The sequence below is a fragment of the Dama dama genome, chromosome 5, assembly GCF_033118175.1.
Source record: "Dama dama isolate Ldn47 chromosome 5, ASM3311817v1, whole genome shotgun sequence".
NCBI classification, from domain to species: Eukaryota; Metazoa; Chordata; class Mammalia; order Artiodactyla; family Cervidae; genus Dama; species Dama dama.
In genome coordinates, this window is record NC_083685.1 from 126151683 (window position 1) to 126178678 (window position 26996).

General features: G+C 52.2%; 1 protein-coding gene across 1 annotated transcript; it reads right to left on the reverse strand.

The window, feature by feature from the left end:
• Positions 1–675: 675 nt before the first annotated feature.
• DNAI2 (dynein axonemal intermediate chain 2) lies at positions 676–26137 on the reverse strand. Its single transcript, XM_061141278.1, has 12 exons — positions 25955–26137; positions 23565–23726; positions 22132–22253; positions 17474–17616; positions 16389–16502; positions 11861–12000; positions 10460–10582; positions 6470–6693; positions 4833–4968; positions 4115–4261; positions 2829–3056; positions 676–1011 (listed from the first exon to the last, which is right to left on the reverse strand). Exons 1-12 carry the CDS (start codon positions 26135–26137, stop codon positions 883–885), a joined length of 1851 nt encoding a protein of 616 aa, XP_060997261.1. The 3' UTR covers positions 676–882.
• Positions 26138–26996: the final 859 nt, after the last annotated feature.

Here is a 26996-nt window from a genome sequence, read left to right on the forward strand (position 1 = left end):
TGGTTTCAGGGCAGCCCGCCGCCCACGCTGCAGCCACAGAGGACCTTGCCTAGCACCCAGCCTGTGGTCACCTGCCGCGCAGGCTCCGGGGAGCTGCCTGGGCTCCCGTCCCCGCACCGACCCCCGTGAGCCCCGTCACCGGCACGTGCCCACCTGTCTCCCAGAACCCGTTTCTCCCTCTGCTGAGGAGGAACAGTCAGAGCAGAAACCTTCCGGCGACTTTATCAAAAGAACGACAGAGATAACTTGAAAAGCTCTGAGTACAGGAGGCATAGTAAGCACTGACCTTTAGTGCTGTCATTATTATTATTAATAATTTAACTTTACGAGCACGAAGATGGCAGAAAGCTCGCTGTGTTCACCAGGCTTGTTTCATCCGTCATCTCTCACCCTTTTGGAGGTAAACATCTCCCAGGGAAGTTGCTTGGACAGACATCTTAGAAGTGGACAGGCTTTGTGTTCCCCAGCCGAATGTGGGTGGGGACGTTCAGTAAAGGAGAATGAGAGGACCCCCCCTTCCCCACCCACAGGCCTTCCCGAGGCCCGACGGTGGCCATGGCAAGCCCGGAGGAGGCTCTGCAGGCTTGTGAAGGGAGATGCTCATCAGGACAGCCCTCGGGAAGCTGAATCCACGGGGACAATGGGGTTAGGGAAGCAGTCTGAGCTTGGCTGGGGACCAGCTCGGGGATGGACCTGTGCCCCTTCGCTCCCTCCGAGGGGTCTCGGGGAGTCGGTGGGGACTGGGGATCTGTAGGGCGAGGAGGGCTGGGTCAGAGTCCCTTTGCACCTCCCGTCCCCTTTAAGGAAGGCGGTCAGCTCCCACTTGTAACACCAGGGCGGTGCCCAGAGAGGGGATACAGGCGCGTGAGGGCTGGGCTCCGGTCAGGGCTGACCTCGCAGCGCTGGACTCTCTTCACTGCCTCCTTCCTCCCCTTCACCGTCGCCTCTCTCCTCCTCCGCTTCTTCCTCTCCCTGCACCTCCTCATCTGTCTCCTGGCTCGGCTGTTTCAGCTACGGAAAGACAGCAGAGACTCGTTGGTAGGGGGCAGGCCTTCCTGGCACCGGGACATTAACCCCTGATCCAGGGAATGCCGGGCGCCCAGAAGACCATGCAGCCAGCACCACGGCCTCAGGGGCTGAGAGGGTACTCAGCTCCGGCAGGCGTGGACGGCGGGCACCTGCCGCTTGCTGCCTGGGCGGCCACGAGCTAGCTCCCCTGAGAATCCCCCTAGGTCCCCTGCCCTAACGCCCGGCGTGATTCCTTCAGGGCAGTGGCTGGGATTCGAAATAATTCAGGGGAGGACGCAGCAGAGGATTGTCTGTTCTGACTCCAGCACGTCTGGCCAAGTGCAGGGACGCAGAGATGCGCAGGAAGCCTGCGGCGGGCGGCAGAGGGAGGGGGCCAGGCTCTGTGAAGCCTAACCCCTTCTGAGAGTCACTGTCTCCATCCAGAGTGCTCCAGCCGCCGCGGGGAGAACATTCAGGGTGCGGCAGGCACGGAGTCAGTGGCCGCACTGCACTTTGCCTGCAGACCTTCTGGAGGGCCCAGCGTGGACGGTTGAGGGGGGGCCCGGGCCATGGGGTCAGAAAGCCGGGACTCCAGCCTCGCCTTGGCGCCCCCACCCCCGACTGCCGGATGGTGAGAGAGTAAGGCCACTCAGATCCGACTGCGTCCAGGTGCAAAACGCGCCCACAGAAGTCACTGCCTGTCTCGAGACCCAGGGACAGGGAGACGACGCGGGGAGCAGTCACGAGATGGAACCGGTCAGCTCCTCCGCGTGCTCACCCACCTTCCGACCAGGCCACTCTCTTGCTGCCTGAGGACCGGCCACCCAGCCCCTCTTGCCGCTGCGGGCTGGCTTCGTGGGCCGGTGATGGTCTCACCCCTGCTTCAGCACTCTGTTATCACTGTCTCGAACTTCTCAATCCTTTTTTTTTTTTTTTTTGGCTGAGTGGCATGCCGGATCTTAGTACCCTGACCAGGGACAGAACCCACACCCCCTGCGGTGGAAGCATGCAGTCTTAACCACTGGACCGCCGGGCAAGTCCCTTGAACTGCTCTGTGCGTTTTCCTTCCTCCCCTAAGTCTTGCCGACAAGGGCAGACGCTGTTCCACGCTCACTTCTTCTCCCTGGCACGCTGGGCTTTTACTCTTTCGCATCTTAGCATCTTATCCCTGGGCCCCTAAAAGTAATGGTCCAGGCAGACCACATCTTTTCCTTCCTCTGTCCCCTGGTACCCAGGAGGATCTGGAAGGTGACCAGACACCACCTTCATCACTCAGCCTCCTCCTATTCCAGATAGAAATGAAGGAATTAACAAGTGGAGTGACCAGCCCAAGCAACACGGCTAGGAAGTGCTCTGGCATAGGGCCATGGCTGGATGCTGCTGTCTAGTCGGCTCCGAGTTGGACCGACTCTTTGGCATGGATGGCCGAGCTCAGGACCAGTGTCAGCCCCTCACGCCAGGCGGGGTCACCGCAGACCTCACAGCCCCCTCTCTGCCCCCCAAGCCTCCAGGCCCCCTCTCCTCTCACGGCTCAGGTAGCCCTGGGTCCTCATCCAGTTGGTCATGCACATGGAGTTCAAGGTGCTCTCTGGGGTGTGGGCAGAGGATTCCGAGAAGCTCAGGGAGCCGGAAGCCTGTTAGGAGACTTAGAATTCCCCAGGAGGAAAGGAGTCACTCTCCCCATTTGCCAGATGGACAAAGGAAGGTCCGCCTGGTGGGGCCACTTGCTGGGGCCGCCCAGGAGGTCAGCAGGCAGGTGGCCGGGGCCCCATGGCTCCCTCCCGCCCACCCCACCCCGAGCCCCCGCGCGAGGCTCCTACAGGTTTGGGCTTCTTCTTCATGGCTTCCACCTCCTTTCTCTTCAGCTCCGTGAAGATGATGTCGAAGAACTCCTCCTCGGCCTTGGTGACCAGCTCCTCCAGGTTCAAGATGGGCAGCTCTTCCCTCAGCTCATCGTCCCGGCCCTCGGCCTTGCCCTTCTCCTTCAGGCGCATCTCCCGATGCCTGGCCTCCAGGATCTTTTCCCGCCGCGTCTCGCGCTCGAATATCTGGGGCACAGAGACAGGGAGGCCGCGGTAGGGGCGGGCGGGCAGCCCTGGCTCCCAGTGCAGGGGCCGGCGGGCTCCCCTCACTCTGTTCAAGGCAGCCCCCCAGAGCCCTGCTCCAGGCCGATGGCAAGAAAGCAGGGGCTAAATACTGGGGCTCGCAGGGGGGAGCAGGGATGCCAAGTCACGCAGTTCCAAGGAGTTCCAAGACCCTGATGCCGGTGTGAAGCATGCCCTCTGGGGGTGTTCTAGGTGGTGTCCCTGGGACCCCCAGAGGCCCAGCTCAGTGGGGGGACTGCACGCTCAGGCGGAGCCAGGAGGGCCTGCCAGGGTCTCAGCACCAGGGCGTTTCAACCCTTCTGGGTGCCCCATGGCTCTAGGGAGGTGTTTCCAGGGCTCCCGGCCGGGGTGACGGATCTCAGCCCCCCAGCACCCCCTTCCCCCGAGCAGTCCCTTCCAGCTGCTTCTCTATTGGCATCAGCTAAGCCTTCTTTAGGGGCTTCGCTGGTGGCTCAGAGGGTAAAGTGTCTGCCTGCAATGCAGGAGACCTGGGTTTGATCCCTGGGTCAGGAAGATCCACTGCAAAAGGAAATGGCAACCCACTCCAGTACTCTTGCTTGGAGAATCCCATGGATGGAGAAGCCTGATAGGCTACAGTCCATGGTATCGCAAAGAGTCAGACATGACTGAGCAACTTCACTTTCACTTTCTTTCAAGCCTTCCTCAGAGAGGCTTGGCTGCCCCAAACATAGACTGTTTACAACTAGACAAAACGACTGAGTCATACTGCTTGGACCTGCAGCTAAAGAAAATCAGAGCCTGGAGAAGTCAAGAGACTTGCCCAGGGTCGCTCAGCTACAAGCAGTGAAGCCTGGGCAGGTTCAGACACAACCAACACCCATTTCTCAGGCCCGTTCCCTGACCAACCCCCTCCCGAATGTCCACCCGCTTCCCAGGAGGCAGTGGGAGTGCGTCTGCCCTTCTCTGACCAACCCGCTTGGCCAGGGGGCCAGGCCAGGACCGGAGCCAGTGTGCCCGCCTCGCCGGGGGCCCGCACCTACCGCAGAGGCCGTGTTCTTCTCATTTCTCTGGAGGGTGCACAGCCCGTTCGAGACCTCCAGCAGCGTGGTCGTCCCCAGCTGGGAGCCGCAGGCGATGAAGCACCCATTGTCTTGCACCCGGAGGCAGAAGAGGGCTTCGTCACAGACCTGTTGGAGGGCCAGGCAGAGCCACGTCACCCTCCGCTCATCTGGTCATCTGGTTCTTGGGGAGGCTTAGGCCGGCAGCCCCATTCAAACACCACTGGGGACTTCCCCGACCGAGGGGGACCCCAGCCTCAACCCACAGGAGGGCGTCCACACCCTAAGGTCGGCTGCAAGACCCTTCCCTCCAGCCTCATCTCCCACTGTACCCCGCCCACCACACCCACTCATTCAGTCCAGCCTCACTTTCTTTCCTTTTTTTTTTTAATGGCCACACAGATAGGCATGTGGATCCTAGTTCCCCGACCAGGGATCGAACCCATGCCCCCCCTGCATTGGAGGGCAGAGCCTTAACCACTGGACTGCCAGGGAAGTCCCTCCAGCGCCCCTTTCATGCTGCAGTTCCCCCAGCCCTGCTCTTTCCCACGGCCCCACCTCTGCTGATAAGATAAGGCTGGCTCAGCTGGGAGGCTCAGCTACCCGGAGCTCCCTCCCAGGCTTTGGAAGGAACAAGCCTGGCGACAGGAGAGGCCAGGCCTCTGAGGGCTTGGATGCACCGGGAGGGGATGCACATGACCTTCAGGCTGAGGGCGGGGTCGCACTGCTTGAACACAAAGTCCCAGATGTCCAAGGTCCCGTCCATCTTGGTGGTGAAGAACACCGCCGGCCTCACGGGGCTCCAGGCGCCATCCGTGAGATAAGCCATGTGGTACCTGTAGCGGGCCAGGCCCTCCGGTCAGGGACCACGGGGGGATTGGGACGCGGGGAGAGCCTGCTGAGCTGAGGTCCTGCTCATCCAGCCCCTCCCCAGCTCCTGCATCTCAGCCTGGCCAGGAAGTTCTTCCTGGTGTCTGACTTCTAGCCGTGCCAGCCTCACCTCCCACGGTTCACAGTTTGCACTGTAAAGGACTCTGGTGTTTCTCTATATCTAACTCAAGGGCACAGGCCTGGGCGTGGTCCCCCGGCCATGAGACTCACTTGAAAAGGAGTCGGAGGAAGGAAAATCTGCCCAGAAACATTCACACTATTCAGATGAAGAGAGGGCTATTCTGCCTACTTGATTTAACCTTGATTTTCAAAGATTTCTACAGCAAAAAATGAAACTGGACCCTTATGTTATAGACAAAACTGAACTCTCAATGAACTAAAGACTTAAACATATCATCTGAAACCATAAAGGTTCCAGAAGAAAACACAGAGGAAAAATTCCTTGACAGTGGCCTTGGCAATGAATTTTTGGATTTGGCACCAAAAGCATAAGCATAAGCAACAAAAGCAAAAATAAGTACGTGGGATTGTATCTACTTAAAAAGGATCAGAGCAAAGGAAATAGTCAACAGAACGAAAAGGCAACCTAAGGAATGGGGGAAAATATTTGCAAAACAGATATCTGATAAAGGTTTAACACCCCAAATATATAAGGAACTCATACAACTCAATGGCACAACAAAACAAAAGAAAAACAAATAACCCAATTAAAAAAGCGGGCAAAGGACATGGACAGACATTTCTTCAAAGATGACAAACAAATGGCTAACAGGTACGTGAAAAGATGCTCGACATCACTAATCATCAGAGGAAGGTAACCAAAACCACAATGAGATATCACCTCACACCTGTGAGGATGGATAAATTATTAGAAAACCCAAAGATGAGTGTGGGTGAGGATGTGGAGAAACAAGAACCCTTGTGCACTGTTGGTGGGAATGCAAACTGGTGCAACCACCGTGGAAAACAGTGTGGAAGGTCCTCAGTCTTGTTTCTGGGACTTTTTTTGTTTTTGGCTGCGAAGCATGTGGGATCTTAGTTCCCTGACCAGGGATCAAACCCACATCCTCTGCACTGAAACCCCGGAGTCTTAACCCCTGGACTGCCAGGGAAGCCCCCCGTTTCTGGGTCTCTATCCAAAGGAATTGAAGTCAGGATCTTTAAAAGACACCTACCCCCCTTCCATGTTCATTGCAGCATTGTTCACAATTGTCAGGATACAGAAACAACCCCAGTGTCCATCAATATATGAATGGGCAGTGTGAAGCGGATTCCTTTCTGAAGTCGCTGAATCAAGCTATTTCCTAGCGTAAGCTCAGATGTTTGGAGAGGAACGTTTTCTCCGTTTTTATGGGTGGACGCACAGAGGCTCAGAGCCCCCTTGGGCTGGGCCCCCTGGTCCCACCCGGCCCCGGCTCCCCTCTCCCGCCCCAATCTTCCCCTCACTTGGTCCACATGATGGACGACTCCCGGCTGTCCTCTGACCAGATGCGGGCAGTCCAGTCGCCGACGGTCAGGAAGTTCTTTGGGTAGAATGGGTTTCTCTGCAGGGCGTAGATGGGGCCGTGGTGGCCTGAGAAAGTACACACGATCTTCTCGGCCGGCGTCTTGCCCTTGCGGTTGCAGGAGATGACGACGCCTTGCTCGGTGCCCACCATGAACTTGGTCGGCTGTGGAGGGGGTGCATGAGTGGAAGGCTCCATGAAACCTCAGCTCAGGGTTAAGCTGGAAAGGAGAATGGCTTTCCGGGGCCAGAGGGGTGGGACCAGCGGGGTGGGGGCCCAAAGGTGCTGAAACTGCCTTCGGTTTAAACCTCTGCTTGAGATGTGCCCCACTCCCTTTGGGGGGCTGCCCCCACTCTTCATCAGCTTGAGCAGATCTCACCCTTCTTCAGCACCTGCTCAAGGGCCCCACGAGTGATGAAGCCCCCAAGCCATCTGTTCCCTAGAGCTGCATCACCAGCCCTTCATGCAGCATCATGTGTGCACTAAGCATTTTGCCAAAAAAAGATCCTGAATGTCCGTCTACACACAAAGTAAATGACTGGATGAATCATGTGACCCATGAGTCTAGAAGAGCCCCCTCCAGCCCCCAGCTACTACTCACTGCAAACTTGGCTTCATTGCATACCCATGTCCCATGATTGTTGCTGGAGTTTTTTGGTTCTTTGCTTTTTGCTTTGTTTTTTAAAATGTATTTGGCTGCGCTGGGTCTTAGCTGTGGCATGCGGCATCTAGTTCCCTGATCATGGATTGAGCCTGAGCCTCTGCATTGGGAGTTCACAGTCTTAGTCACTGCACCCCCAGGGAGGCCCCTTCACAGCATCTTGACTCACAGGAGCTAAGAGGTAAGAGCCACCCAGTGTCCGCATGAATGGAAAAACAAAATGTGGTCTGTTCACGTGTGTGTGTCAGTCGCGTGTCCGACTCTTGTGATCCCACGGACTGTACCAGCCAGGCTCCTCTGTCCGTGGAATTCTCCAGGCAAGAAGACTGGTGTGGGTTGCCATTCCCTTATCCAGGGGTTTTTCCTGACTCAGGGATCGAACCCAGGTCTGCTGCACTGTAGGCAGAGTCTTTACCATCTGAGCCACCAGGGAACCCTAGTCTATTCATACAATGAGATATTATTTGGCCTCAAAAATAAAAAAAAAAAGAAAATTCTTCCATGTGCCACACTGTGGATAAACCTTGAGAGTGTTGTGCTAAGTGAAAAAAGCTCGTCACAGAAAGACAAACACAGTAAGAATTCACTAAAATGCATGAGGTACCCGGAGGAACCAATTTCATAGAGATAGAAAGTCGAAGGGACTGAGGGAAGGGGAAAGTGGGGAGTTTGTTGATTAAAAGATACAGAGCTTGTTTTGCAAGATGAAAAAGTCCTAGTTCTGGAGAGGCCATAGGGTAAATATACTTCACACTACTGAATTGCCCACTTAAGAATGGTTAAGGTGGAGACGTCCCTGGTGGTCCAGGGGTTAAGAATTCACCTGGAGTGCAGGGGACAGGGGTTCAATCCCTGGTCGGGGAACTAGGATCCCACATGCCGTGGAGCAATTAAGCTCATGAACCACAACTAAAGAGTCGATGCGCTGCAATGAAAGATCCCACTCGAAGCAACGGAGGTCCTGCGTGCCACAACTAAGGGCTGACACAGCCAAACAAATAAACATTTCTTTAAAAAAGAATGGTTCCCCTCATTCTCACCCTCTCTTAAAAAAAAAAAAAAAGAATGGTTAAGGTGGTACATTTTACATGATGTGCTTTTAAATTTCTTTTTTTTAACCACAATTAAAAAGAACGGCTAGGCTACAAATGGAGGGCTTGCTTGCTTAGTTGCTCAGTCGTGTCGGACTCTTTGCGACCCCATGGACTGTACTTGATAGACTCCTCAGGCCTTGCGATTCTCCAGGCAAGAACACTAGAGTGGGTTGTCATCTCCTCCTCCAGGGGATCTTCCCCACCCAGGGATCAAACCCACATCTACTGTGTCCCCTGCATTGCTGGAGGATTCTTTATCTGCTGAGCCACTGGGGAAGTCCTATAAATGGGGTGGGGGGGCATTAAAGGAAAGTGAAGAGAGAGAGCTTGAGAGGCCCAGAAAAGTAAGGAATAAAGGCAGCTCCAGGGCCTCCGCAAGTAGGAAGGGAGATGAGCCGTCATGCCTCAGACCCCTCGGTGGGGTGAGAGTGGAAAGCCCCGCCCTGGAGTCAGAGCCCTGGGTTTGAGCCCCGGCTGCGCCCTGCTCTGGAGCACGTGACTCACCTCCCTACTAAGACTCATTTTGTTTATCTGCAAAGTTGGGATAATGATAATCCCATTAGCTTACAAGACAGTCATGGGTGATTACACAAGCTCATCGCATCAGGCAGTTAGTTACAAGGGGCTAGCACACGGTGTCCACTCAGCGACAAGGCTAGGGGCAAGTGCGGACCAGCGATGGTGTGGTCACTGCATCTAGCGCTTGGCCTAGAAATCTCTGACTCCAGCACAGAACCTTTTTCTGCATCCTCCCCACAGTGCCTGGGGCTTGGGGGGTGAGGGGCGTTCAGTAAAGTTGTCGTCCACCTCCCCCACCACATTCATCCCCCAGCTTGGGGTGGGGGAGGTACTCCCAGGGCAAGGGTGGGGCCAGAGCTGTCCACCTCCTAAGGGCCTGGGAATGATGTCGGCCTGGAGGCAAACCAGTGACGATCCCAGGAGGGGGTCAGGCCAGGAGCCATCTGGGAAGGTCATTTTATTGCTTTGGAGGGACTCTTCATTTGAGCTTCTAGAAGCCTCCCTCCTTGGACACATCCACATGACTGCTTTGTTATTTCTTCTTCTAAAAAAAAAATTTATTTTTTATTTTTGGCTGTGCTGAGTCTTCACTGTGACTCGGGTTTTTCTCTGGTTGTGGCGATCGCGGCATAGTCTTCATTGTGGTGCGTGGGCATCTCACTGCAGCGGCGTCTCTTGTGGTGGCTCACGGGCTCCAGGGCACGCAGGCTTCAGCAGTTGCAGCAGCTGGGCTCAGCGGTAGCAGCTCCCGGGCTCTGGAGCACAGGCCCAATAATCGTGGCCCCCGGGCTTAGCTGCTCTGCGGCACGTGGGATCTTCCCAGATCAGGGATTGAAACTGAGTCTCCTGAATTGGCAGGCGGATTCTTTACCACTGAGCCACCAGGGAAGCCACTATTTCTTATTTATCTTTCTTCTCTTTTTTTAGATTATTCATTTGGCTGTATTGGATCTTAGGTGCAGCCCTTCGGCTCAGTAGCTATGGTTTGTGGGCTTAGTTGCCTTGTGGCATATTGGATCTTAGTTCATGGACCAGAGATCAAACCTGCGTCTCCTGCATTGGAAGGGGGATTCTTAACCAGTGGATCACCAGGGAAGCCCTGCGCTTTGCAGTCTCTTTACTGCTCCTTCTCAGTTACTAAATGCCATCACAGGTCTGTGATCGGGTTTGCCCAGAGCAAACCCCAGATCGGGTTTGCTCTGATCGCATTTTCCTCTTCAACACCTCTTCTTTCCCCTCGGGGGGTGAGCTGCCAGCCCAGGGTCCCACATGAGGACATGAGGCAGGGACGGAGGCAGAGCCTGGCGTCTGAACTAGACGCCTGCTAATCCTAGACAGGGCTCTTTCTATAGAATGGGGCGTCTGTGGTGCACCGAATCCGGTGCAGTTAGAAAGCTCGCCTTCTGATCAGCCCGGACACTGGCCAAATGGTAACTCAGTGAATTAAAGGGGCTTTCTGCCTCTACTCTGCTGCCCCCTGCTGGAAAGACGTTGCAAAGACCACACAGGTCTGGGGGGACCACAGAGGACGGTCCAGAGCTCGAGGTGAGAAGTAACCTGGGGCCCAAGAGCCCCTGATACGGCAGCCACGGGCCTTCCCTCGGCTCTGGCTGCCCAGGCCACGGAAGGTGGGGAAGGGGGAGCAGGGGACACCCACCAGAGTGGACTCGAACTCCAGGGAGATGGCCCCCAAGGCGTGTTCCAGCTGTTCCTTTTTGGTGATGTCCATGACGACGACCTCGGTGGGCTCGCTCAACTTCCGGATGTCCCACCACATGACCTGGTGGGAGAGGGGCCACTTTGAGGGCTGGAGTCCTGCAGTTCTTACCCGCCCCCCCCCCACCTTCCTGGGGGTGTCGAACACCCAGCAACCAAGGGAACAGGCGTGCTTTGAGAATCGCTCCTCTGGTCCGTAGTCCTGGCTGATCATCAGAGTCCTGGGCAAGCTCCCTAAAATCCGGAAGCAGGCGGCCTCACCACAGACCTACTGAGTGAAAACTGCCAGGTGTGGGCCCTGGAGTCTGTATCCTTAAAGACCTCTCACAGTAAGGCAATATATAGCAACATTCAAAATGCACATATGCTTTGACCCAGAAATTCCACTGCCAGGAACATATGTGTATGCTGTGTGTATGTGTACGCTTCATGCGTATGCAGTAATCTATATGCAAATACACTCTGTGCAGAAAAACAAGTATCATATATTAATGCATATATATGGAATCTAGAAAAAAATGGTACAGATGAGCCTATTTGAAGGGCAGGAATAGAGATGCAGGCATAGAGAAGCAACGTGTGGGCACTGGCAGGGAAGGGGAGGATGGGACAAATTGGGATAGTAGGATTGACATAAATACACTGCCATGTGTAAACTAGGTAGCTAGTGGGAACCTGCCAGATAGCACAGGAAGCTCAGCTTGGTGCTGTGATGACTTAGCTGGGTGAGCCGGAGGGAGGCTCAGGAGGGAGGGGGAATATGTATCCACATGGACTCACTCTGTTGTTCAGCAGAAGCTAACATAGCATTGTAAAGCAATAATACTCCAACAAAAAAATTCAACCTCTCCAGCACACTCTTTGCTACATTTTTGGTAACTACAAACTATTAAAATCCACTTAAATAAATTACAGCATATCCATAATTTATTAAGTCCTTAACAGGCATGGGGGCAGGCAGCACTTTATGAAATGTAAAATCATCTTTGAGACATGCTGAATGAAAAACATCAAGTGCAAATCAACGTGCAAGGTGCACAGGAAGAGTGCAAAGACGTACACGTCTGCTCTGCATGCGGATGCTGAGCCTGGAGGCAGACGGAGAGGCTGGTGTAAGTGGGCGCCACAGGGAGGGGGCCTGGGAGGCTGAGGGCAGAGGTGGGGGGACGGCTTCACTTCCTGCCCTCCTGTACCTTTAGGCTCGTGTTCCACAGGCATCTATTACCTATTGCTCGATTTTACAATGAAATGCAAAAGGCAACGCTCTTAGGTGATCCCCATGGGGGACGTGTGACCGCTGCTGCTCCCCACTCCCTGGCCTCCAGCGCCTGGCTGCTCATACCTGCCCGTCCGTGGATGCCGAGAAACACTCCGTGCCCGTCTTCGACTGCAGCCAGATGGTGCCGTACACGGGGTCTCGGTGGCTGAACTCGATGGTGGACAGCTCTGCCACGAGGCTGCCCTTCCGTGTGTCCCAGCAGGCTGGCGGGGAAGGAGATGAGGGGGTGGGTGCTGGGGGCGCAGGCTTCCTGTCTCAGCGCGGGAGCACGGGGTCGGGGGTGCTGCTTGAGTTGGTTTGACAGGTACGCGGTTTTCTTAAGAATCAGAGCTAAGTTCAAATTAGCCTGAGTTTCCTACCAGCCCCTGAGGCTCACTTCATTCATTCCATCGGGGCCCTTAACATGTGGTGAGTGAGCATCACGCTGGGCCCTGGGGAAGCCACTGGGACTTAGACAGGCACAGTCTTTAGGAGACCGGAAGGGAAATCTGCCAAGTTACAGCCCGTGCTGTGATTGCTCCAGGGGGAGACACAGGGAGGCAGTCAGGGAAGGCTTCCTGGATGAAGTGAGGAAGAACTAAGATTGAGGAGGTGCTTCAGGATGGAGTGAGGCAGGGAAAGAGAAAGGAGCACCTCCATCCTGGAGAAAGTAAGAACACTTGGCCAAATCTCTCCTGTTGCATCCATTCATTCCCTTTTTGCCTCTGTACCTCTGCTGCTGATGATCGGAAAAGAAACTCAAGAGGGAGATTTATCCTTTCTTTGGATTCATTATTAGGACTTCATCTCTTCTGCTTTACCAAGAAAGACTCAAAGCTTATCTATATATATATATTTTTTATCGTGATGGATTCTGCATTTTCCCACAAATATATGGTGAGGACCCACCCTGTTACTCAGAGCTGTTTCTAAGGAAAGCAGGTTTTGTAATACAACAACAGACGTCCATGATCCATAAATCTTGATTTATGGAATCCAAGTCTAAGGTATTTGGCCCTGCACCAGTCTGGCCCAGAAATGGGTTTTCTTAGCTCAGCTTGCTCTGCTCCGGCAAAGCAGTGCTCGAGGGCAGGTCCCACTGTGTCTTTCTCATAGACAGCAGAGCCCCAGAGCCTGGGCTGGTCTGGGCTGGCAGGGAAAACCACTGAAAGGGGTTATGAGTGATGAGCGAGGCAGGGCTCCTGAATAAACCATGGCCAAGTGACTCTGCTTCAGTCTTTCAGAGGGCTAGCACCCAGATAAACCTGCAGGGAGATTTATGGGCTTCCCTGGTGGCGCTAGTGGTAAAGAATCAGCCCGCCAGTGCAGGACAAGTAAGAGATTCGGGTTCGATTCCTGGGTCGGGAAGATCCCCTGGAGGAGGGCATGGCAACCCACTCCAGTATTCTTGCCTGGAGAATCCCATGGACAGAGGAGCCTGGCGGGCCACAGTCTAGGGAGTCACAAAGAGTCGGACACTCCTGAGCAACTAACACTTTCACTCGATGGGAGTCCACTTCCATTTCATCACAGAGGGGCTCCCTGGAGGGGGGGCAGCAGGTCTAAGAGGGAGGTCAGAGGTCTCAGGAGGCCAGGATTAAGTGTTTGGCTACTTCAAGGCCAGGGGGGGCTGGTAGGCGGGAAACTTCAGGGCCACAGGGACAGGTTTCTTCTGAGCTCACATGGGATCTAAACATCAGTTTTCTGGGTGTCCCATCAGCAAAAATGGCAGAGCAGGGACCTCTGAGAATTCTCTGTTCCATAAAGTCCATGAGAATGTTGGCAAAATCAATGGTCAGAGTCAACTTTTCCAGAACTCTGGAAATTAGTCAAAGGCTGGCAGCAAATCAGAGTGCTTATTCAAGAAAAATAGCTGAATCTTGATAAGAATAGTAAGTTTTGTTGCATTTTGGCTTGCCCCAGTTAAGACGCTATAATCTCCAGTTCTATGATAGCCTTGAAAAATAACACTCTGCCTTCCTGTTAAAAACCCAGTATCTTGGCAGTCACAGGATGGAGCAGAAGGGAGCTGGAGCTCTTTGAAAGTCTCCTATTCAAAGAGTTGTCACTGTTCGACCTGTCTAGTGGTTCCCTGGAAGACCCCCTCCCTGTTTGCAAAGTTGTCTGTATTCAGCTTGACTCAGAGCTTCCCCAGGGAAAAGGGTCTTTTTAACAAGTCTATCTTGAAAATAATTAAAATTGCAGGCAACTGATTAACTTTGAGGTGTCCGGAAGTGGTGGATAACAGGTGGGGCAAACAATACGCTAACCAAAAAGCTTCAAAGGAAAAGCTGGAGAGTGAGATGCTCATGGGGGTCTTGAAAAGCTCTGATGCATCCCCGGGAAACTAGAAGGTCCCAGGGCTGTGTGCACACTTTTGCGTTGCTGTTGTTCAGTCATGTCTGACTCTTTGCGACCCCGTGAATTGCAGCACACCAGGCTTCGCTGTCCTTCACTATTTCCCAGAGTTTGCTTAAACTCATGTCCATTGAGTTTGGCATTGGCATCACCATGCCATCCAACCATCTCATCCTCTGTCGACCCCTTCTCCTCCTGCCCTCAATCTTTCCCAGCATCAGGGTCTTCGCCGAGGAGTCGGGTGTTCACACCAGGTGGCCCAAGTACTGGAAAGAACTGAGAAGGCCCTCAGCTCTCACCTCTGGCTGACCTGTAGGCTTGGGGCAGCGGCTAAGGCAGAGCTGACAACTGTCTGGCTCTGTGCTGAAAGTATGCTCAAACGTGCACAGAGGCCTCCAGGAAAGTCTGCGGAATTTTTTGGCTGTAGATGGCAACAAGCAGGAAACATTCATCTCAAGTGCACATGGAATATTCTCCAGGATAGATCCCATAAAACAAGTCTCAATAGATTTTTAAAGACTGAAATCACGAAAGGTATCTTTTCTTACCATAATAGAATACAACTAGAAACACCAGGAACTGAAGGAAAAGTAGAAAGCTTACAAATATATAAAAAGCAAACAACATACTCCTAAATAACCCATGGGTCAAAGGAGTGATCAAAGGGAAATTAGAAAATACAAAATGCATGAATATGGAAGCCCAACATACGAAAACTTAGTGTAGCTAAAACAGTGCTTAGAGGGAAATTATAACTTTAAACATTTGTATTTTTAAAAATACAAATCAATAATCTAACCTTCTACTTTAAGAAATTTAGAAAAAGAAGAACAAGCTAAACCCAAAGTAAGCAGAAGGAAGGAAATAATAAAGATTAGGGTGGAAATAAATGAAATGGAGAATAAAAACCAACTTAGAAACATTAATAAGATAAAATATAAAGTTGGTTCTTTGAAAAGGAAACAAACTTGACCAACCCCTATCTAGACTGACCAAGTGAAAAAGAAAGAATGCTCAAATTACTAAGATCAGGAAAGAAGTAGGAGACACTACTGTCAACCTTACAGAAATGAAATGACTAGAAGAGAATGAACAATTATAGGTCAACAAATAAGATTACATGAACGAAACACAAAAATTCTAGAAAAACACAAGCTATCAAAACTGATCCAAGAAGAAATAGAAAACATGAGAAGACCTGTAACACATAAAGAGGTTGAATTTTCTATTTTAAAACCACCAATAAGGAAAATCCTCGGACCAACCATCTGGTGAATTCTACCAAATATTTAAGGAACAATGAATATAAATTCTTCACAAAGGCTTTCCAAAAAAAAGAAGAGGAAGAACCACTTCTCCACTCACTCTGGCTGGTGTTACTCACACCCATTACCATATATAAGGGCTTCCCAGGTGTGTTAGTGGTAAAGAACCCGCCTGCCAATGCAGGAGACATAAGAGATGTGAGTTCTAACCCTGGGCTGGGAAGATCCCCTGGAGAAGGAAATGGCAATCCGCTCCAGTATTCTTGCCTGGAGAATCCCATGGACAGAGGAGCCTATAGAGCTGTAGGCCACGAGGTCGCAGATTCGGACAGGACTGAGCGACTTAGCACGCATCACGCACCTCGTCATGCGCCTCCTGACCGCCTCTCCGGAGATGGAGCTCCCCAGTGATCTCACCACCGCTTTGCCTCTAGTCACCTCAGCCTGGCTCAGAGCATGCTGTGTGCTCGGCTGCTCAGTCGTGTCTGACTCTTTGCTGCCCCATGGACCGCAGCCCGCCAGCTTCCTCTGTCCGTGGACTTCTTCAGGCAAGAGTACTGGAGTGGGTTTCCACATCCTCCTCCAGGGGATCTTCCCAACCCAGGGAGCGAACCCACATTTCTCGGTTGCAGGTGGATTCTTTACCGTCTGGGCCACCAGGGAAGCCCTGCTTCAGGGTGGGTACACAGTAAGCATTCCTTGACTTTACTTGACCTATATTTTTCTTAACTTTTAATTTTGAACTAACTTCAGACTCACTTGAACTTTTACACCTGAAGACACTGATGAGGCAGCAGCAAAACTTGTCTCACCCTGACGCCTGAAAGCTGCAGGAAGTACCCCCTGACTTTGTCCTCCACGGCAAGCCTGGCCTGGCAGGTGGACCCTGGCTGGACCGCAGTGGAGCCTGGCTGCTTCAGAGCCCGGGGGGCGGTTGGGCTGGCACCTCGTTAAGCACCCGGCTGGTGGTGGGGGAAGCCCTTCCTTACCGATCTGCCCGTTGTAGCAGCCTGCCAGGAGCACGTGGGAATCTTTGGGGTTATACTCCAAGGTGACAAGAGGAGAAGACGGCTTGAGGGTGATCTCTGGCCTGTTGGGGTTTTCTATAAGGCGGAACAAAAAACATGTATACTACCAGACCTGGAAAGAAAAGGACACAGTCAAACAATTCAACCGCTTGTCCAGGGCGGGGGCGGTGGGGCAACGCTAGGAAGCCCTTCTCCAGGCTGCAACCCTGGTCCTCAGTGACCAGCCTCTAGCCCTAGAGGCTCTTCTACAGATGTTATTTTTTGGGAATCGTGTGTGTGTGTGTGTGTGTGTGTGTGTGCGCGTGCGCGTGTGAGAGACTCATTCTAATCCATCTCCCAGGTTGGTATAAAGTGAGGTTTGGACCCTAAGGCTTTTACAAAAAGCTAGCTCTCCCCTGATTTGTGTGAACCCGTCGCCCTGTCTGTAGACGGAGGACGATGGAGGGACAATAGCGTCAGCCCACGGGGCGGCAGTAAGAGTTGGCTGAGCGGCTCGAGAGTGGGAAGTGCTCAGCTCCGTGCTGGGCGCCCGCACCTGCTCCTAAGAGCTAACGCTCATTTTCACAGTGACAGTGATGGGCGATGCCATTGGCGCCCCCATCACCTGCCACCTGCCCGGCTCTGCTGCGCAGTGAGCCCCTCTGTCAGCTGTGGTCCCTGCTCCCGGGTGGACACACTACCTTACCGGCCAGGAATTAGGGACAAGTGCCCAGACAGGCGGGACAGGGGGCTCCCCTTCCCTCCCCCTGGGTCCCTTAGTCTGCTGGGGACTCTCCGATAGGCTCTTCAGAGACCCAGAGCTGGGACTCCAGGGGTCTGGTCTTGAATGCCCTGATTCAGGATCCGGAAATGAAGGGAGTTCCTGCTTCTGCTGTGGCTTCGCTTGACTGCACCTGAACCCGGGCAGGGAAAGGATGAGCTGCTGCCTTCCTCCAGGGCCTGGGATCCCAGCGTGGGATCAGCCGCTTCCACCTCCCCCCGTGCGTTCGCTGGCCTCTGCCTGGCTCCCTCTCCTTCCCGGGTCACCTGTCCCCTCTGCGACTCACCCAGGTCCCAGATGTACGATTCGCTGCTCATGCCTTCGGGTGCCCGTTGAAAGTTCAAGCAAGAATACGCCACTGCCAACTTCCTGTTGCCATCGGGATGCCAGGAGACATGTGTGGCTGGCCGCTTAATTTCCTGGGGGTCCCTTTAGAGGAAGGCAAGAGGGCAGAAGACCAGAGAGCCAGGCTCCCCAGACTTCCTATTCATATTTGCTCATTTTTTTTCTTAAAAGAATTCAAATGTCTTTAAATATTCACTAGGAGAAATTTACTTTTAAAAACAAAGCCTCCAGGGCTCCCTTAATTGGAAAACTGATCTCACAACCACAAAGAGAAACTAATAAAGAGAGAATGGAAATAAAATTTTAAGTTTTGGTCTGATGTCTTCATTTGCTGAAAGTTCTGAGCCTGAGGCTTGATCTCTCATCAATATTAAACGATGAAGGAAGATGAAGAATCCGGCTCCTTGGTATCTGCCCAACTGAATCGAAAACTTCTGCACACACAAAAGGCTGCATGCAGAGGTTTACAGCAGTGGTGCTTGCAACTGCCAAAACTTGGAACCAACTGAGATGCCCTTCAGTAGCTAAGTGGATAAACTGTGGTACATCCAAACATTGTTGTTACTCAGCATTAAAAAGCAATGAGCTATCAAGCCATGAAAAGACATGCTGGAAACTCAATGCACTCTGTTAGGAGAAAGAAACCCATCTGAAAAGGCTACATGCTGTATGGTTCCAACTAAATGACATTCTGGAAAAGGCACAACCACGGAGCCAGGAAAAAGATCAGTTGTTGCCAAGGGTTTGGGGGCAGAGAGGGATAAATAGGTAAAATACAGGGGACTTCAAAAGTGTATTTTTATTCATTTGGCTGCACTGGGTCTAAGTCGTGGTACAAGGGATCTAGTTCCCTGACCGGGGACTGAACCTGGGCCCCCTGCACTGGGAGTTTGGAGTCTTAGCCACCGGACCACAGAGGATTCTTTTCCAAATGAAACATGTTGATTTACAGTGTTGTGTGAGTTTCAGACGTGCAGCAAAGGAAATATATATATATATATATATACACATATTTTTTTCAGATTCATTCCCATTTAGGTTGTTACAAGATATTAAGGGGCTTCCCAGGTGGCTCGGTGATAAAGGATCTACCTGCTAATGCAGGGGACGAAGGAGACATGGGTTCAGTCCTGGGTCAGGAAGATTCCCCGGAGGAGGAAATGGCAACCCACTCCAGTATTCCTGCCTGGGAAATCCCATGGATGGAGGAGCCTGGTGGGCTACAGTCCACGGGGTCACAGAGAGTTGGACACGGCTTAGCACACAAGATACTGAATATAATTCCCTGTGCTGTACTGAATGTCCTTGCTATTTATTTATTTTACATATAGTAGTATAGATCTTTTAATCCCAAACTTCTGATTTATCCTTCCCCTTTTCCCTTTTGTTAACCGTTTGTTTTCTACGTCAACACAGCGGACTTTCAGGGCCATGAAACTGTTCTGTATGGTGGGATCTGTGACACCCAGAGGGAATCCTAATGTGAACTATAGACTCCGGGTGTGCTGTAGGCCGAGTGCATCCCCCCAAACCTCACATGTTGAAGCCTAATCTCCAGTGTGCTGGAATCCAGAAGTGCGGCCTTTGGGAGGTGATTAGGTGGTGAGGGTGGAGCCCTTATGAATGGGATTAGTGCCCTTACAAAAGGGGGTCCAGGGAGACCCCTCACACCTTCTGCTTTGTCAGTTCTCAGCAAGAAGGTGGCTGTCTCTGAATTATTAATAAAAACCGTGCAGTGACAATTTTGAAACATCCAGTGGTTAGGACTTGGTGTTCTCTCTGCTGGGGGCCTGGGTTCAATCCCAGATCAGGGAACTAAGATCCCACAAGTTTCAAGAAGCAGTCAAAACAAAAAGAAAGAGTCCTCACCAGACACAGAATCTGACCTTGCTGGCACCCTGGGCTCAGACTTTCATCCTCCGGAGAGGTGAGGAATGCATTTCAGTTGTTTGTAAGCCACCCAAGTGATGGTATTTTGAGACGGCAGCCTGAGCAGACTCAGGACAAGGTAGAACGATGTCAGCGTGGCTCTCTGACTGTGACAAATGTCCCATCTATGGGGCGGGGTCGGCAGGAGATGCTGACGGCGGGAGAGGCCGTGTGGGTGGGGGTGGGGGGGATGGGCGTGTGGGAATTCTCTGTACTTTCTGATCAGTTTTGCTGGGAACTAAAACTGCTTGAGAGACTGCTTTGGGAAAGATCCAAGGTATTCTCCTTACTTATTGCAAGTAATCATTCTTTCTTTCTTTGGGGAAAAAAAAAAACAACTGCTCAAAAAAAATTAGCTCAATTTGGTGGCTCAGATGGTAAAGCGTCTGCCTACAATGTGGGAGACCTGGGTTCGATCCCTGGGTCAGGAAGATCTCCTGGAGAAGGGAATGGCAACCCACTCCAGTACTCTTGCCTGGAAAAATCCCATGGACAGAGGAGCCTGGTGGGTTACAGTCCATGGGGTCTCAAAGAGTCGGACACGACTGAGCAACTTCACTTTCACTTTCAAAAAATGAAAGGGGAGAGACGATGTGTAACAGTGAAAAAAGGATTAAAGAGGTAACGGCCCCCCATGTGGACACAGAGGGGGAAGGTGGGGAGAACTGAGTGAACAGCACTGACGTACACACGCCTTGACTCCCGTGTGTAAAAGAGACAGCCAGTGGGAGCTCAGCTTGGGGCTCGGTGATGACCTAGAGGGGAGGGGCTGCTGGGGGCACAGAGAGCTCCAAGCAGGAGGGAATCTATGCATACACATGGCCGAGTCACTTCATTGCACAGCAAACTAACACAACATGGTAACGCAATTATACTCCAATGTTTAAAAATTAAGTTAAAAAAAGAAAGACTTCACGGTCCCAAGCTGACACTTTGTCATGGAAGCCATCGGAAGAAATGAACACAAGGGGGAAATGAAGTAAGCTTCTGGTCATGTGACTCATCCACTTCACTCCTCCCTGGGGGCACCGCTAAAGCAGAAGGTTGAGTCCCATCCTCGGTTGGGTCACCCACCCACTGAGAGCCCTGAGCACGTCTCCTCCCTGGGGCCGGTTTCCTCATCTGTCAAACGTGGAGGTTGGATGTGATGATTCCTGATGCATCAGCCCTCTCGGGTATCCATACGTAAGGTCAGACTCCAGCAGGGCTGGGGCAGCAGAGCAGACGGCCCCCACGCCCCCCTGGCCCCTCTCTTGCATGCCCATTGCTAGAAGTCTGCAGTGCCCGCCATGACTCAGCCCTGGATCAGAAGAGTCCTGGCTGCTCATGCTCGGACTGGGTCAAACACTTTCCAGGTGGCAGAATGAATCCCCTAGAGTTGGCCTTTGATGCTAGTGGCTTCCGAAATCACAGGTTTTCTCTGCATGTTCGAGAACACACACTTGCACGTATAAACATATGTATACATATACAGATATATACATGCACACATGCACATATACGTAGGTATATTTGATTTTCTTTTTTGGTGCATAATTGCCTTTCCACTGTTGTGTTGGTTTCCACTGTATAATGAACCGATCAGCTGCATGAATACAGACATCCGCTCCCTTTTGGACTTCCCTCCCACCCCTCGAGGCCATCACAGAGCACCGAGCTGAGCTTCCCGTGCCTCACACACGAGAGTGGACACACGTCAGTCCTAGTCTCCCGATTCACCCACCCTGCCCTCCCCCACTGTGTTCACAGGTCCGCTCTCGGCATCTGCAGCTCTGCCCCTGCCCTGCAAAGAGGTTCATCTGTGCCATTTTTCTAGATTCCACATACGAAATTTGTTTTTCTCTTTCTGATTTACTTCACTCTGTATGACAGACTCTAGGCCCACCCACGTCTCTACACAATGACCCTACTTCGCTCTTTTTAGCGTTTAAGTAGTAGCCATTGTATATATGTACCGCATCGTCTTTGTCCATTCATCTGTCATTGGACATTTAGCTTGTTTTACCCAGGTGTATTTTAAACAAAAGGTAGTGCCTTCTACACTCTGTTCGATGTCTTGATTTGGTTTGGCTTCGCACGGCAATCTCGGAAACTCCCGCCTAAGGAGCTGCCTCATTCGTTCAGACGGCTGAGCGGTAGTCAGCGTGCGGGCATAGCAGAATTGCTGGAACCAGACCCTGCTGATGGGTTTATTGTGCTCCCAATCTCTGGCCAGTGCACACCCTGCTGCAGCGAACATCCAGTGATCTCACACACATGTCTACGGGCTTAGCTTCTGTCACACTGCTGTCCTTGGAGGTTATTCCAGGCAGACTCCCGAGTGCTTGGGACAAGGGTCTTTTTTGCTCACAGTGCAGCCAGATCACAGAGGTCTGGTGCTTTGGACCTTCTCCACACAGTATGAATCGACCACACGTGTACTCAGCTTTGCAAATTTGCTTTAGTCTTTCCTGAGACTGACTCTCTCCTCCCTGTCCACCCACCAGGCCTGCCTCCAGGGTAGGGACCACTTATCTACTGGGCATTTTATCACTCTGCCCCTTCTTTAGCTCAGAGCACAGAGGGCATTATCCCCATGGCGTGGAGTGATGGGTAAGGGGTCCCCTTTGGAAGCACCCATCCACAGGGGTGACAGAGGTCGGCCAGGCACCTGCCTGGCTGTAGAGGTACCTGAAAACATTGATGGTTTTAGCTGAGGGGGCCTCGTCCGTCACCTCCACCGCATCCTCGTCGTCAAAATACTCCTGGTAGATGTCGATGGCGTTATTCTGCTTGATACAGTGCTCCATGATCTGCAGGGGACACAGCGGGAGTCCTTAGTGGTAAAGGGAGGTCTTTCAGCTGAGATGGAGTCTGGGAGAGACGAGAAACATCCCGCAGTCTTTTCCCATCCTTCCAGGCCACGAATTTCCAATGGGGGCAACCTCTACCCCGCACAAGGGTGGAAATTGGTTCCAATTGTTTTCAAATTGCTTCATGGGGGTAAAATAATATCACCTTTTTTTTTTTTTTTTGTACAAAGCACAGACATACATTTTGTGGTGGTTGTTCAGTTGCTAAGTCGTGTCTGACTCTCTGCATCACGCCAGGCCTCCCAGATACACATATAGTACATAAATATATAGTACACCTTTGGTATTACATTTTCACTGGGGTGGGGGAATGTCTAAAAAGGCTTGTTGAGAGACAGCAATGAGAAAAAAAGGTGAAGAAACACAGTTCCAGCCAAACAGAATTAGGAGCCACCCTGTATATGGCATCCATCTCCTGTTTCCTCCATCCGGAAGGCCCTCCCCCATTATCCCAAATGTCCAACAAGGAAAAACCCAAGCTCAAGGGCCTCCTCCTCCAGGAAGGCTCCCCTGATACCTTCAGCAGGAAATCAACTCTCCCTCCTTATGGGGCAAATAGCAAAGCATTTCTGCTCTTACAGCCTTCCTTTCAATGTTAGATTGTGTGGTACATGCATGCTCAGTTGTGCCCCACTCTTTGAGACCCCATGGACTGTAGCCCACCAGGCTCCTCTGCCCATGGGATCTTTTCAGGCAAGAATACTGGAGGCGGTTGCCATTCCTTTCTCCAGGGGATCTTTCTGTCCCAGGGATTGAACCCACATCTCCTGTGTCTCCTGCACTGGAGGTAGATTCTTTACCTGCTGAGCTGTCTGGGAAACCCCTGTTAATACTGTGATATCTCTGTTTTTGTCTCTGGCCTCCGGTGGCTCACAAACTCTTCAGGGTGGGATATATGTGAATTTCATTTTTGCAATCTCTACTGCACCTGGCAAAAGCTAGAAGCTCCATCCAAATGTGCTGAATGAATGAATGACCCCTATTGGCAGGTAGCCACTGGCTGGGGTCCCTTGGGGGTCTCTTTGCCCAGAGGGTTTCCCACTTTCCTGATTCCTCCTAAAGCCTGTTCAGTCACTGGACCTCCCTGCCTTACCCTTGGGTCTGCTGTGTGGACCTGCCTACCTGCTCCCAGACCGAAGGTTCCATATGGTACCCAGTGTCCGGCCTCAAGGAGCTATAACTGCTGAGCCTGACATGCAGTTGGGGAAGCAGTGATGGCTGAGGCCCTGACCGAGCCGAAGGAAGCCTTACCGAGCCCAGTTGCATGATGGCATTGATGTAGTTCTCGTCCTTCTCCACCTTCTTCCGGAATCGGATCGTCTGCTCCAGCTCCAGGGGGTTCACATCCTTGGGCCAGCCGCCCTCGATGTGGTTAACCCCCCGGGTCTCCATCTCAAAGCGCTCTGTGTTGGCCTAAACAGACAGTCATAGGTGAGAAGACGCCCGGCCCTGGTGGAAGCATGTGGCCACTTCTGCAAACCAGAGTCCTGGGGCTCTCGGGTCCCTGGGCTCTGAGCACTCAGGGAGGGACTCATGAGGTACCCTTGACCGGAGCCACAACGTCTTCAGGTACCAGCAAGGAACTTTCTGGTCCTCAGAGGGTCACAGGCAGTCATGAACGTGCCAGCCTGTGGAGTTAGTAACAGCCACTTTGCAGTTGATGCCGGTGGCCGGGAGAAATCCAGTTCTGATCTGACCACAACCCTAAAAACCCAGAGGAGCCCACCCACCCATCTGCTCTGTGAGACCCCAAAGGACAAAGTGACGAATCCTACCATTTACAGTGAGACGGGAATCGAAACATAAAAACACCTAAGAGTTTGGATTCGCTTTGTTCAATCTCTGTTGCAGCGAGGATGTTAGAGATGCAGTTTTACCCTCTTTAAACTTACCTCTCTGCCTCATTTTCAGTCCCCTCACCCTGCATCTCTTCAATTGTGATAAAACACACATGTGCTTCCCTAGTGGCTCAGACGGTAAAGAGTCCGCCTACCAACGCAGGAGACCCAGGTTCGATTCCTGGGTCAGGAAGATCCCCTGGAGAAGGGAATGGTTACCCACTCCAGTATTCTTGCCTGGAGAATTCCATGGACAGAGGAGCCTGGAGGGCTACAGTCCATGGGGTTGCAGAGCCGGACACAACTGAGCGACTAACACTTTCACAAAATACACGTAACATCACGTGTACCATTTTGGGGCTTTCCCAGTGGCTAAGACTCCGCAGCCCCAGTGCAGGCAGGGGGCCTGGGTTCAATCCCTGGTCAGAGAACAAGATCCTGCATGCCACAACAAAGACCCGGTGCAGCCAAGTTAACACACAAACATTTTTAAAAATAAAATCTACCATTCTGACCATTAAAAAAAATGCTCAACTTAGTGGCATTAGGAACATTCACGATGTCGGGCAATCATGAGCCCTGTCTAGTTCCGGAACTTTCTCATCTCCCCAAATGGGGCCTCCACACTCGCTGAGCTCTCAATCTCACTTCCTTTATGAGCCATTCCTCACAGAAGCTAGAAGTCTCAACAGGGCGGAGCCGCTGGCGTTGGAGATGCCAGTGTGGCTCGGCCTTCGTGGCTGCCCTCGTGTTTGGGGGCTGCCATGCACAGGAATGCTCTGGTCCCAGGGACATCAACTCACCCTGGGAAGCAAGAGAGTCAATGTGTTTGAACTGGAAGTTACTGGAAACACTCATAATGTGTTTTGGCCAAATCAGTGTGGTTTTCACGCCGCTGATTTAGGAACGCGACAACAGGGTTATCCCCTCCATCTAATCTTCTCCCGGCAGTTGTTGACATAATCGGGAGCTGACCACCTGCTTCAGACAGACCGGGAGAAATCTGGGATTTTGAACAGCAACACGACCTTCAGTTCTCTTATCTTAGAGGCCCCTCTGACCAGAACTTTCTATGGGGCCGTTTCTCTCTCACAAGCTGGGCAGGTCCTGCAGGTGTGAACCCCTGGGCCCCTCCGATACCTCTCCCAGCTGTTACTGTGCAGTCACTCAGTTGTGTCTGACGCTGTGAAACCCCGTGGACCGCAGCACGCCAGGCCTCCCCGTCCCTCACCATCTCCCAGAGTTTGCCCAGGGCCATATTCACTGCATCGGTGATGCCGTCCAGCCGTTTCATCCTCTGATGCCCTGTTCTCCTGCCCTCAGTCTTTCCCAGCATCAGGGACTTTTCCAGTGAGTTGTCTGTTCATATCAGTTGACCAAAATACTGGCGCTTCAGCTTCAGCAACAGTCCCTCCGGTGAATATTCAGGTTTGATCTCCCTTAAGATTGACTGGTTTGATCCCCTTGCCATCCAAGACACTTTCAGGAGTCTTTTCCAGCACCACAGTTCAAAAATTGCACCTAAAACAACTCTAGCAAGAGTCTTAGAGGGGAGGCCAGAGAGAGAGCATCTTGATTTGCATTTGCCTGGCCCAGGGGATGGTTGGTGCTGGGGCTTGTCCTGACCCTGGGCACCAAGCTGGGACTGGGGGCGATTCTGCCCTCACACATCCAGCATCCGCACTGGTCCACTCTAACTGGCTTCCCAGGGGGATGGAGTCACGCGGTCCCACTTACCAGCCCCGACCTGCCACCCTGCCAGACCACACCTCCACTGGCCCGGCCCTTGGCTCAGCGACCCACCTCATGTTCTGACATGCTGGTGGAACACTGGATGCCCGTGTCCACCGGGTTCCGCTCTACAAACTGCTCAGCCAGCTCGGGGTTGGGCGGGATGTCGATGTTCAGCTCTGCCTGGCGGTCGGAGAAGTTGCATTGCTTCCCAAACTCGCTGCGCTTCTTCACGTACACGTACACAATCTCCATGGTACCGGCTGCGGCAGGGACGGGGGAGGGTGTGTGGTGAGGACCCCCAGCTGGCTACCTCCTGGTTTCCAGGAGCCCCAGCACTGCGGGCGCCTCCGTGTTTCCTCTCTGGGTGTGGCGGGAAGGCTCCTAAGGGATTCGTCCAGAAGCTGAGCTGCATTTGAAAAAATAATTTCTGGAGTGATGACTACAGGCTAAGCGTGATCTTGTTTGGTTCTTACAGTTGCCCTCTAAAATGGACAATAAGATCACCAATCCACTTTGGAGGAACCTGATATTCACAGGGACCCAGAATGCCTTGCCCAGGACCACACAGCCAACAAGGGGTGCTGCTGGTCTACCCGACTCCAAAGGTCTAACTCAACAATTGATACAGTTTTTGCTGAGCTGATATGATTATCCAGAGGCAAGGAAGAAATATTGATGGTGATTATGTTGAACTAAATTCCCTGCCACTTGCTGGACCTGACAATGATTTCACTTACTTTGTCAGAAAACATTTGTTAAAACCATGAATAGGAACTTCCTTGGTGGACCAGTGGTTATGACTTCGCCTTCCAGTGCAGGGGGTGTGGGTTTGATCCCTGGTCGGGAAGTAATATCCCACAGGCCAACAACCCAAAACATAAAACAAGCAATGGTGTGACACATTCAATAAAGACTTTAAAAATGGTCCACATTTAAAAAAACAACAACTGAATAGTCAAGACAGAGTGATATGCTGGCATAAGGACAGACACTTAGATCAATGGAATGGAATTGAGCGCTCAGAAATAAACCTTTATATCTATGGTCAATTGATTTTCAATGAAGGTGCTAAGACAACGCAGTGGGGAGAGGATGGTCTTTTAAACAAATG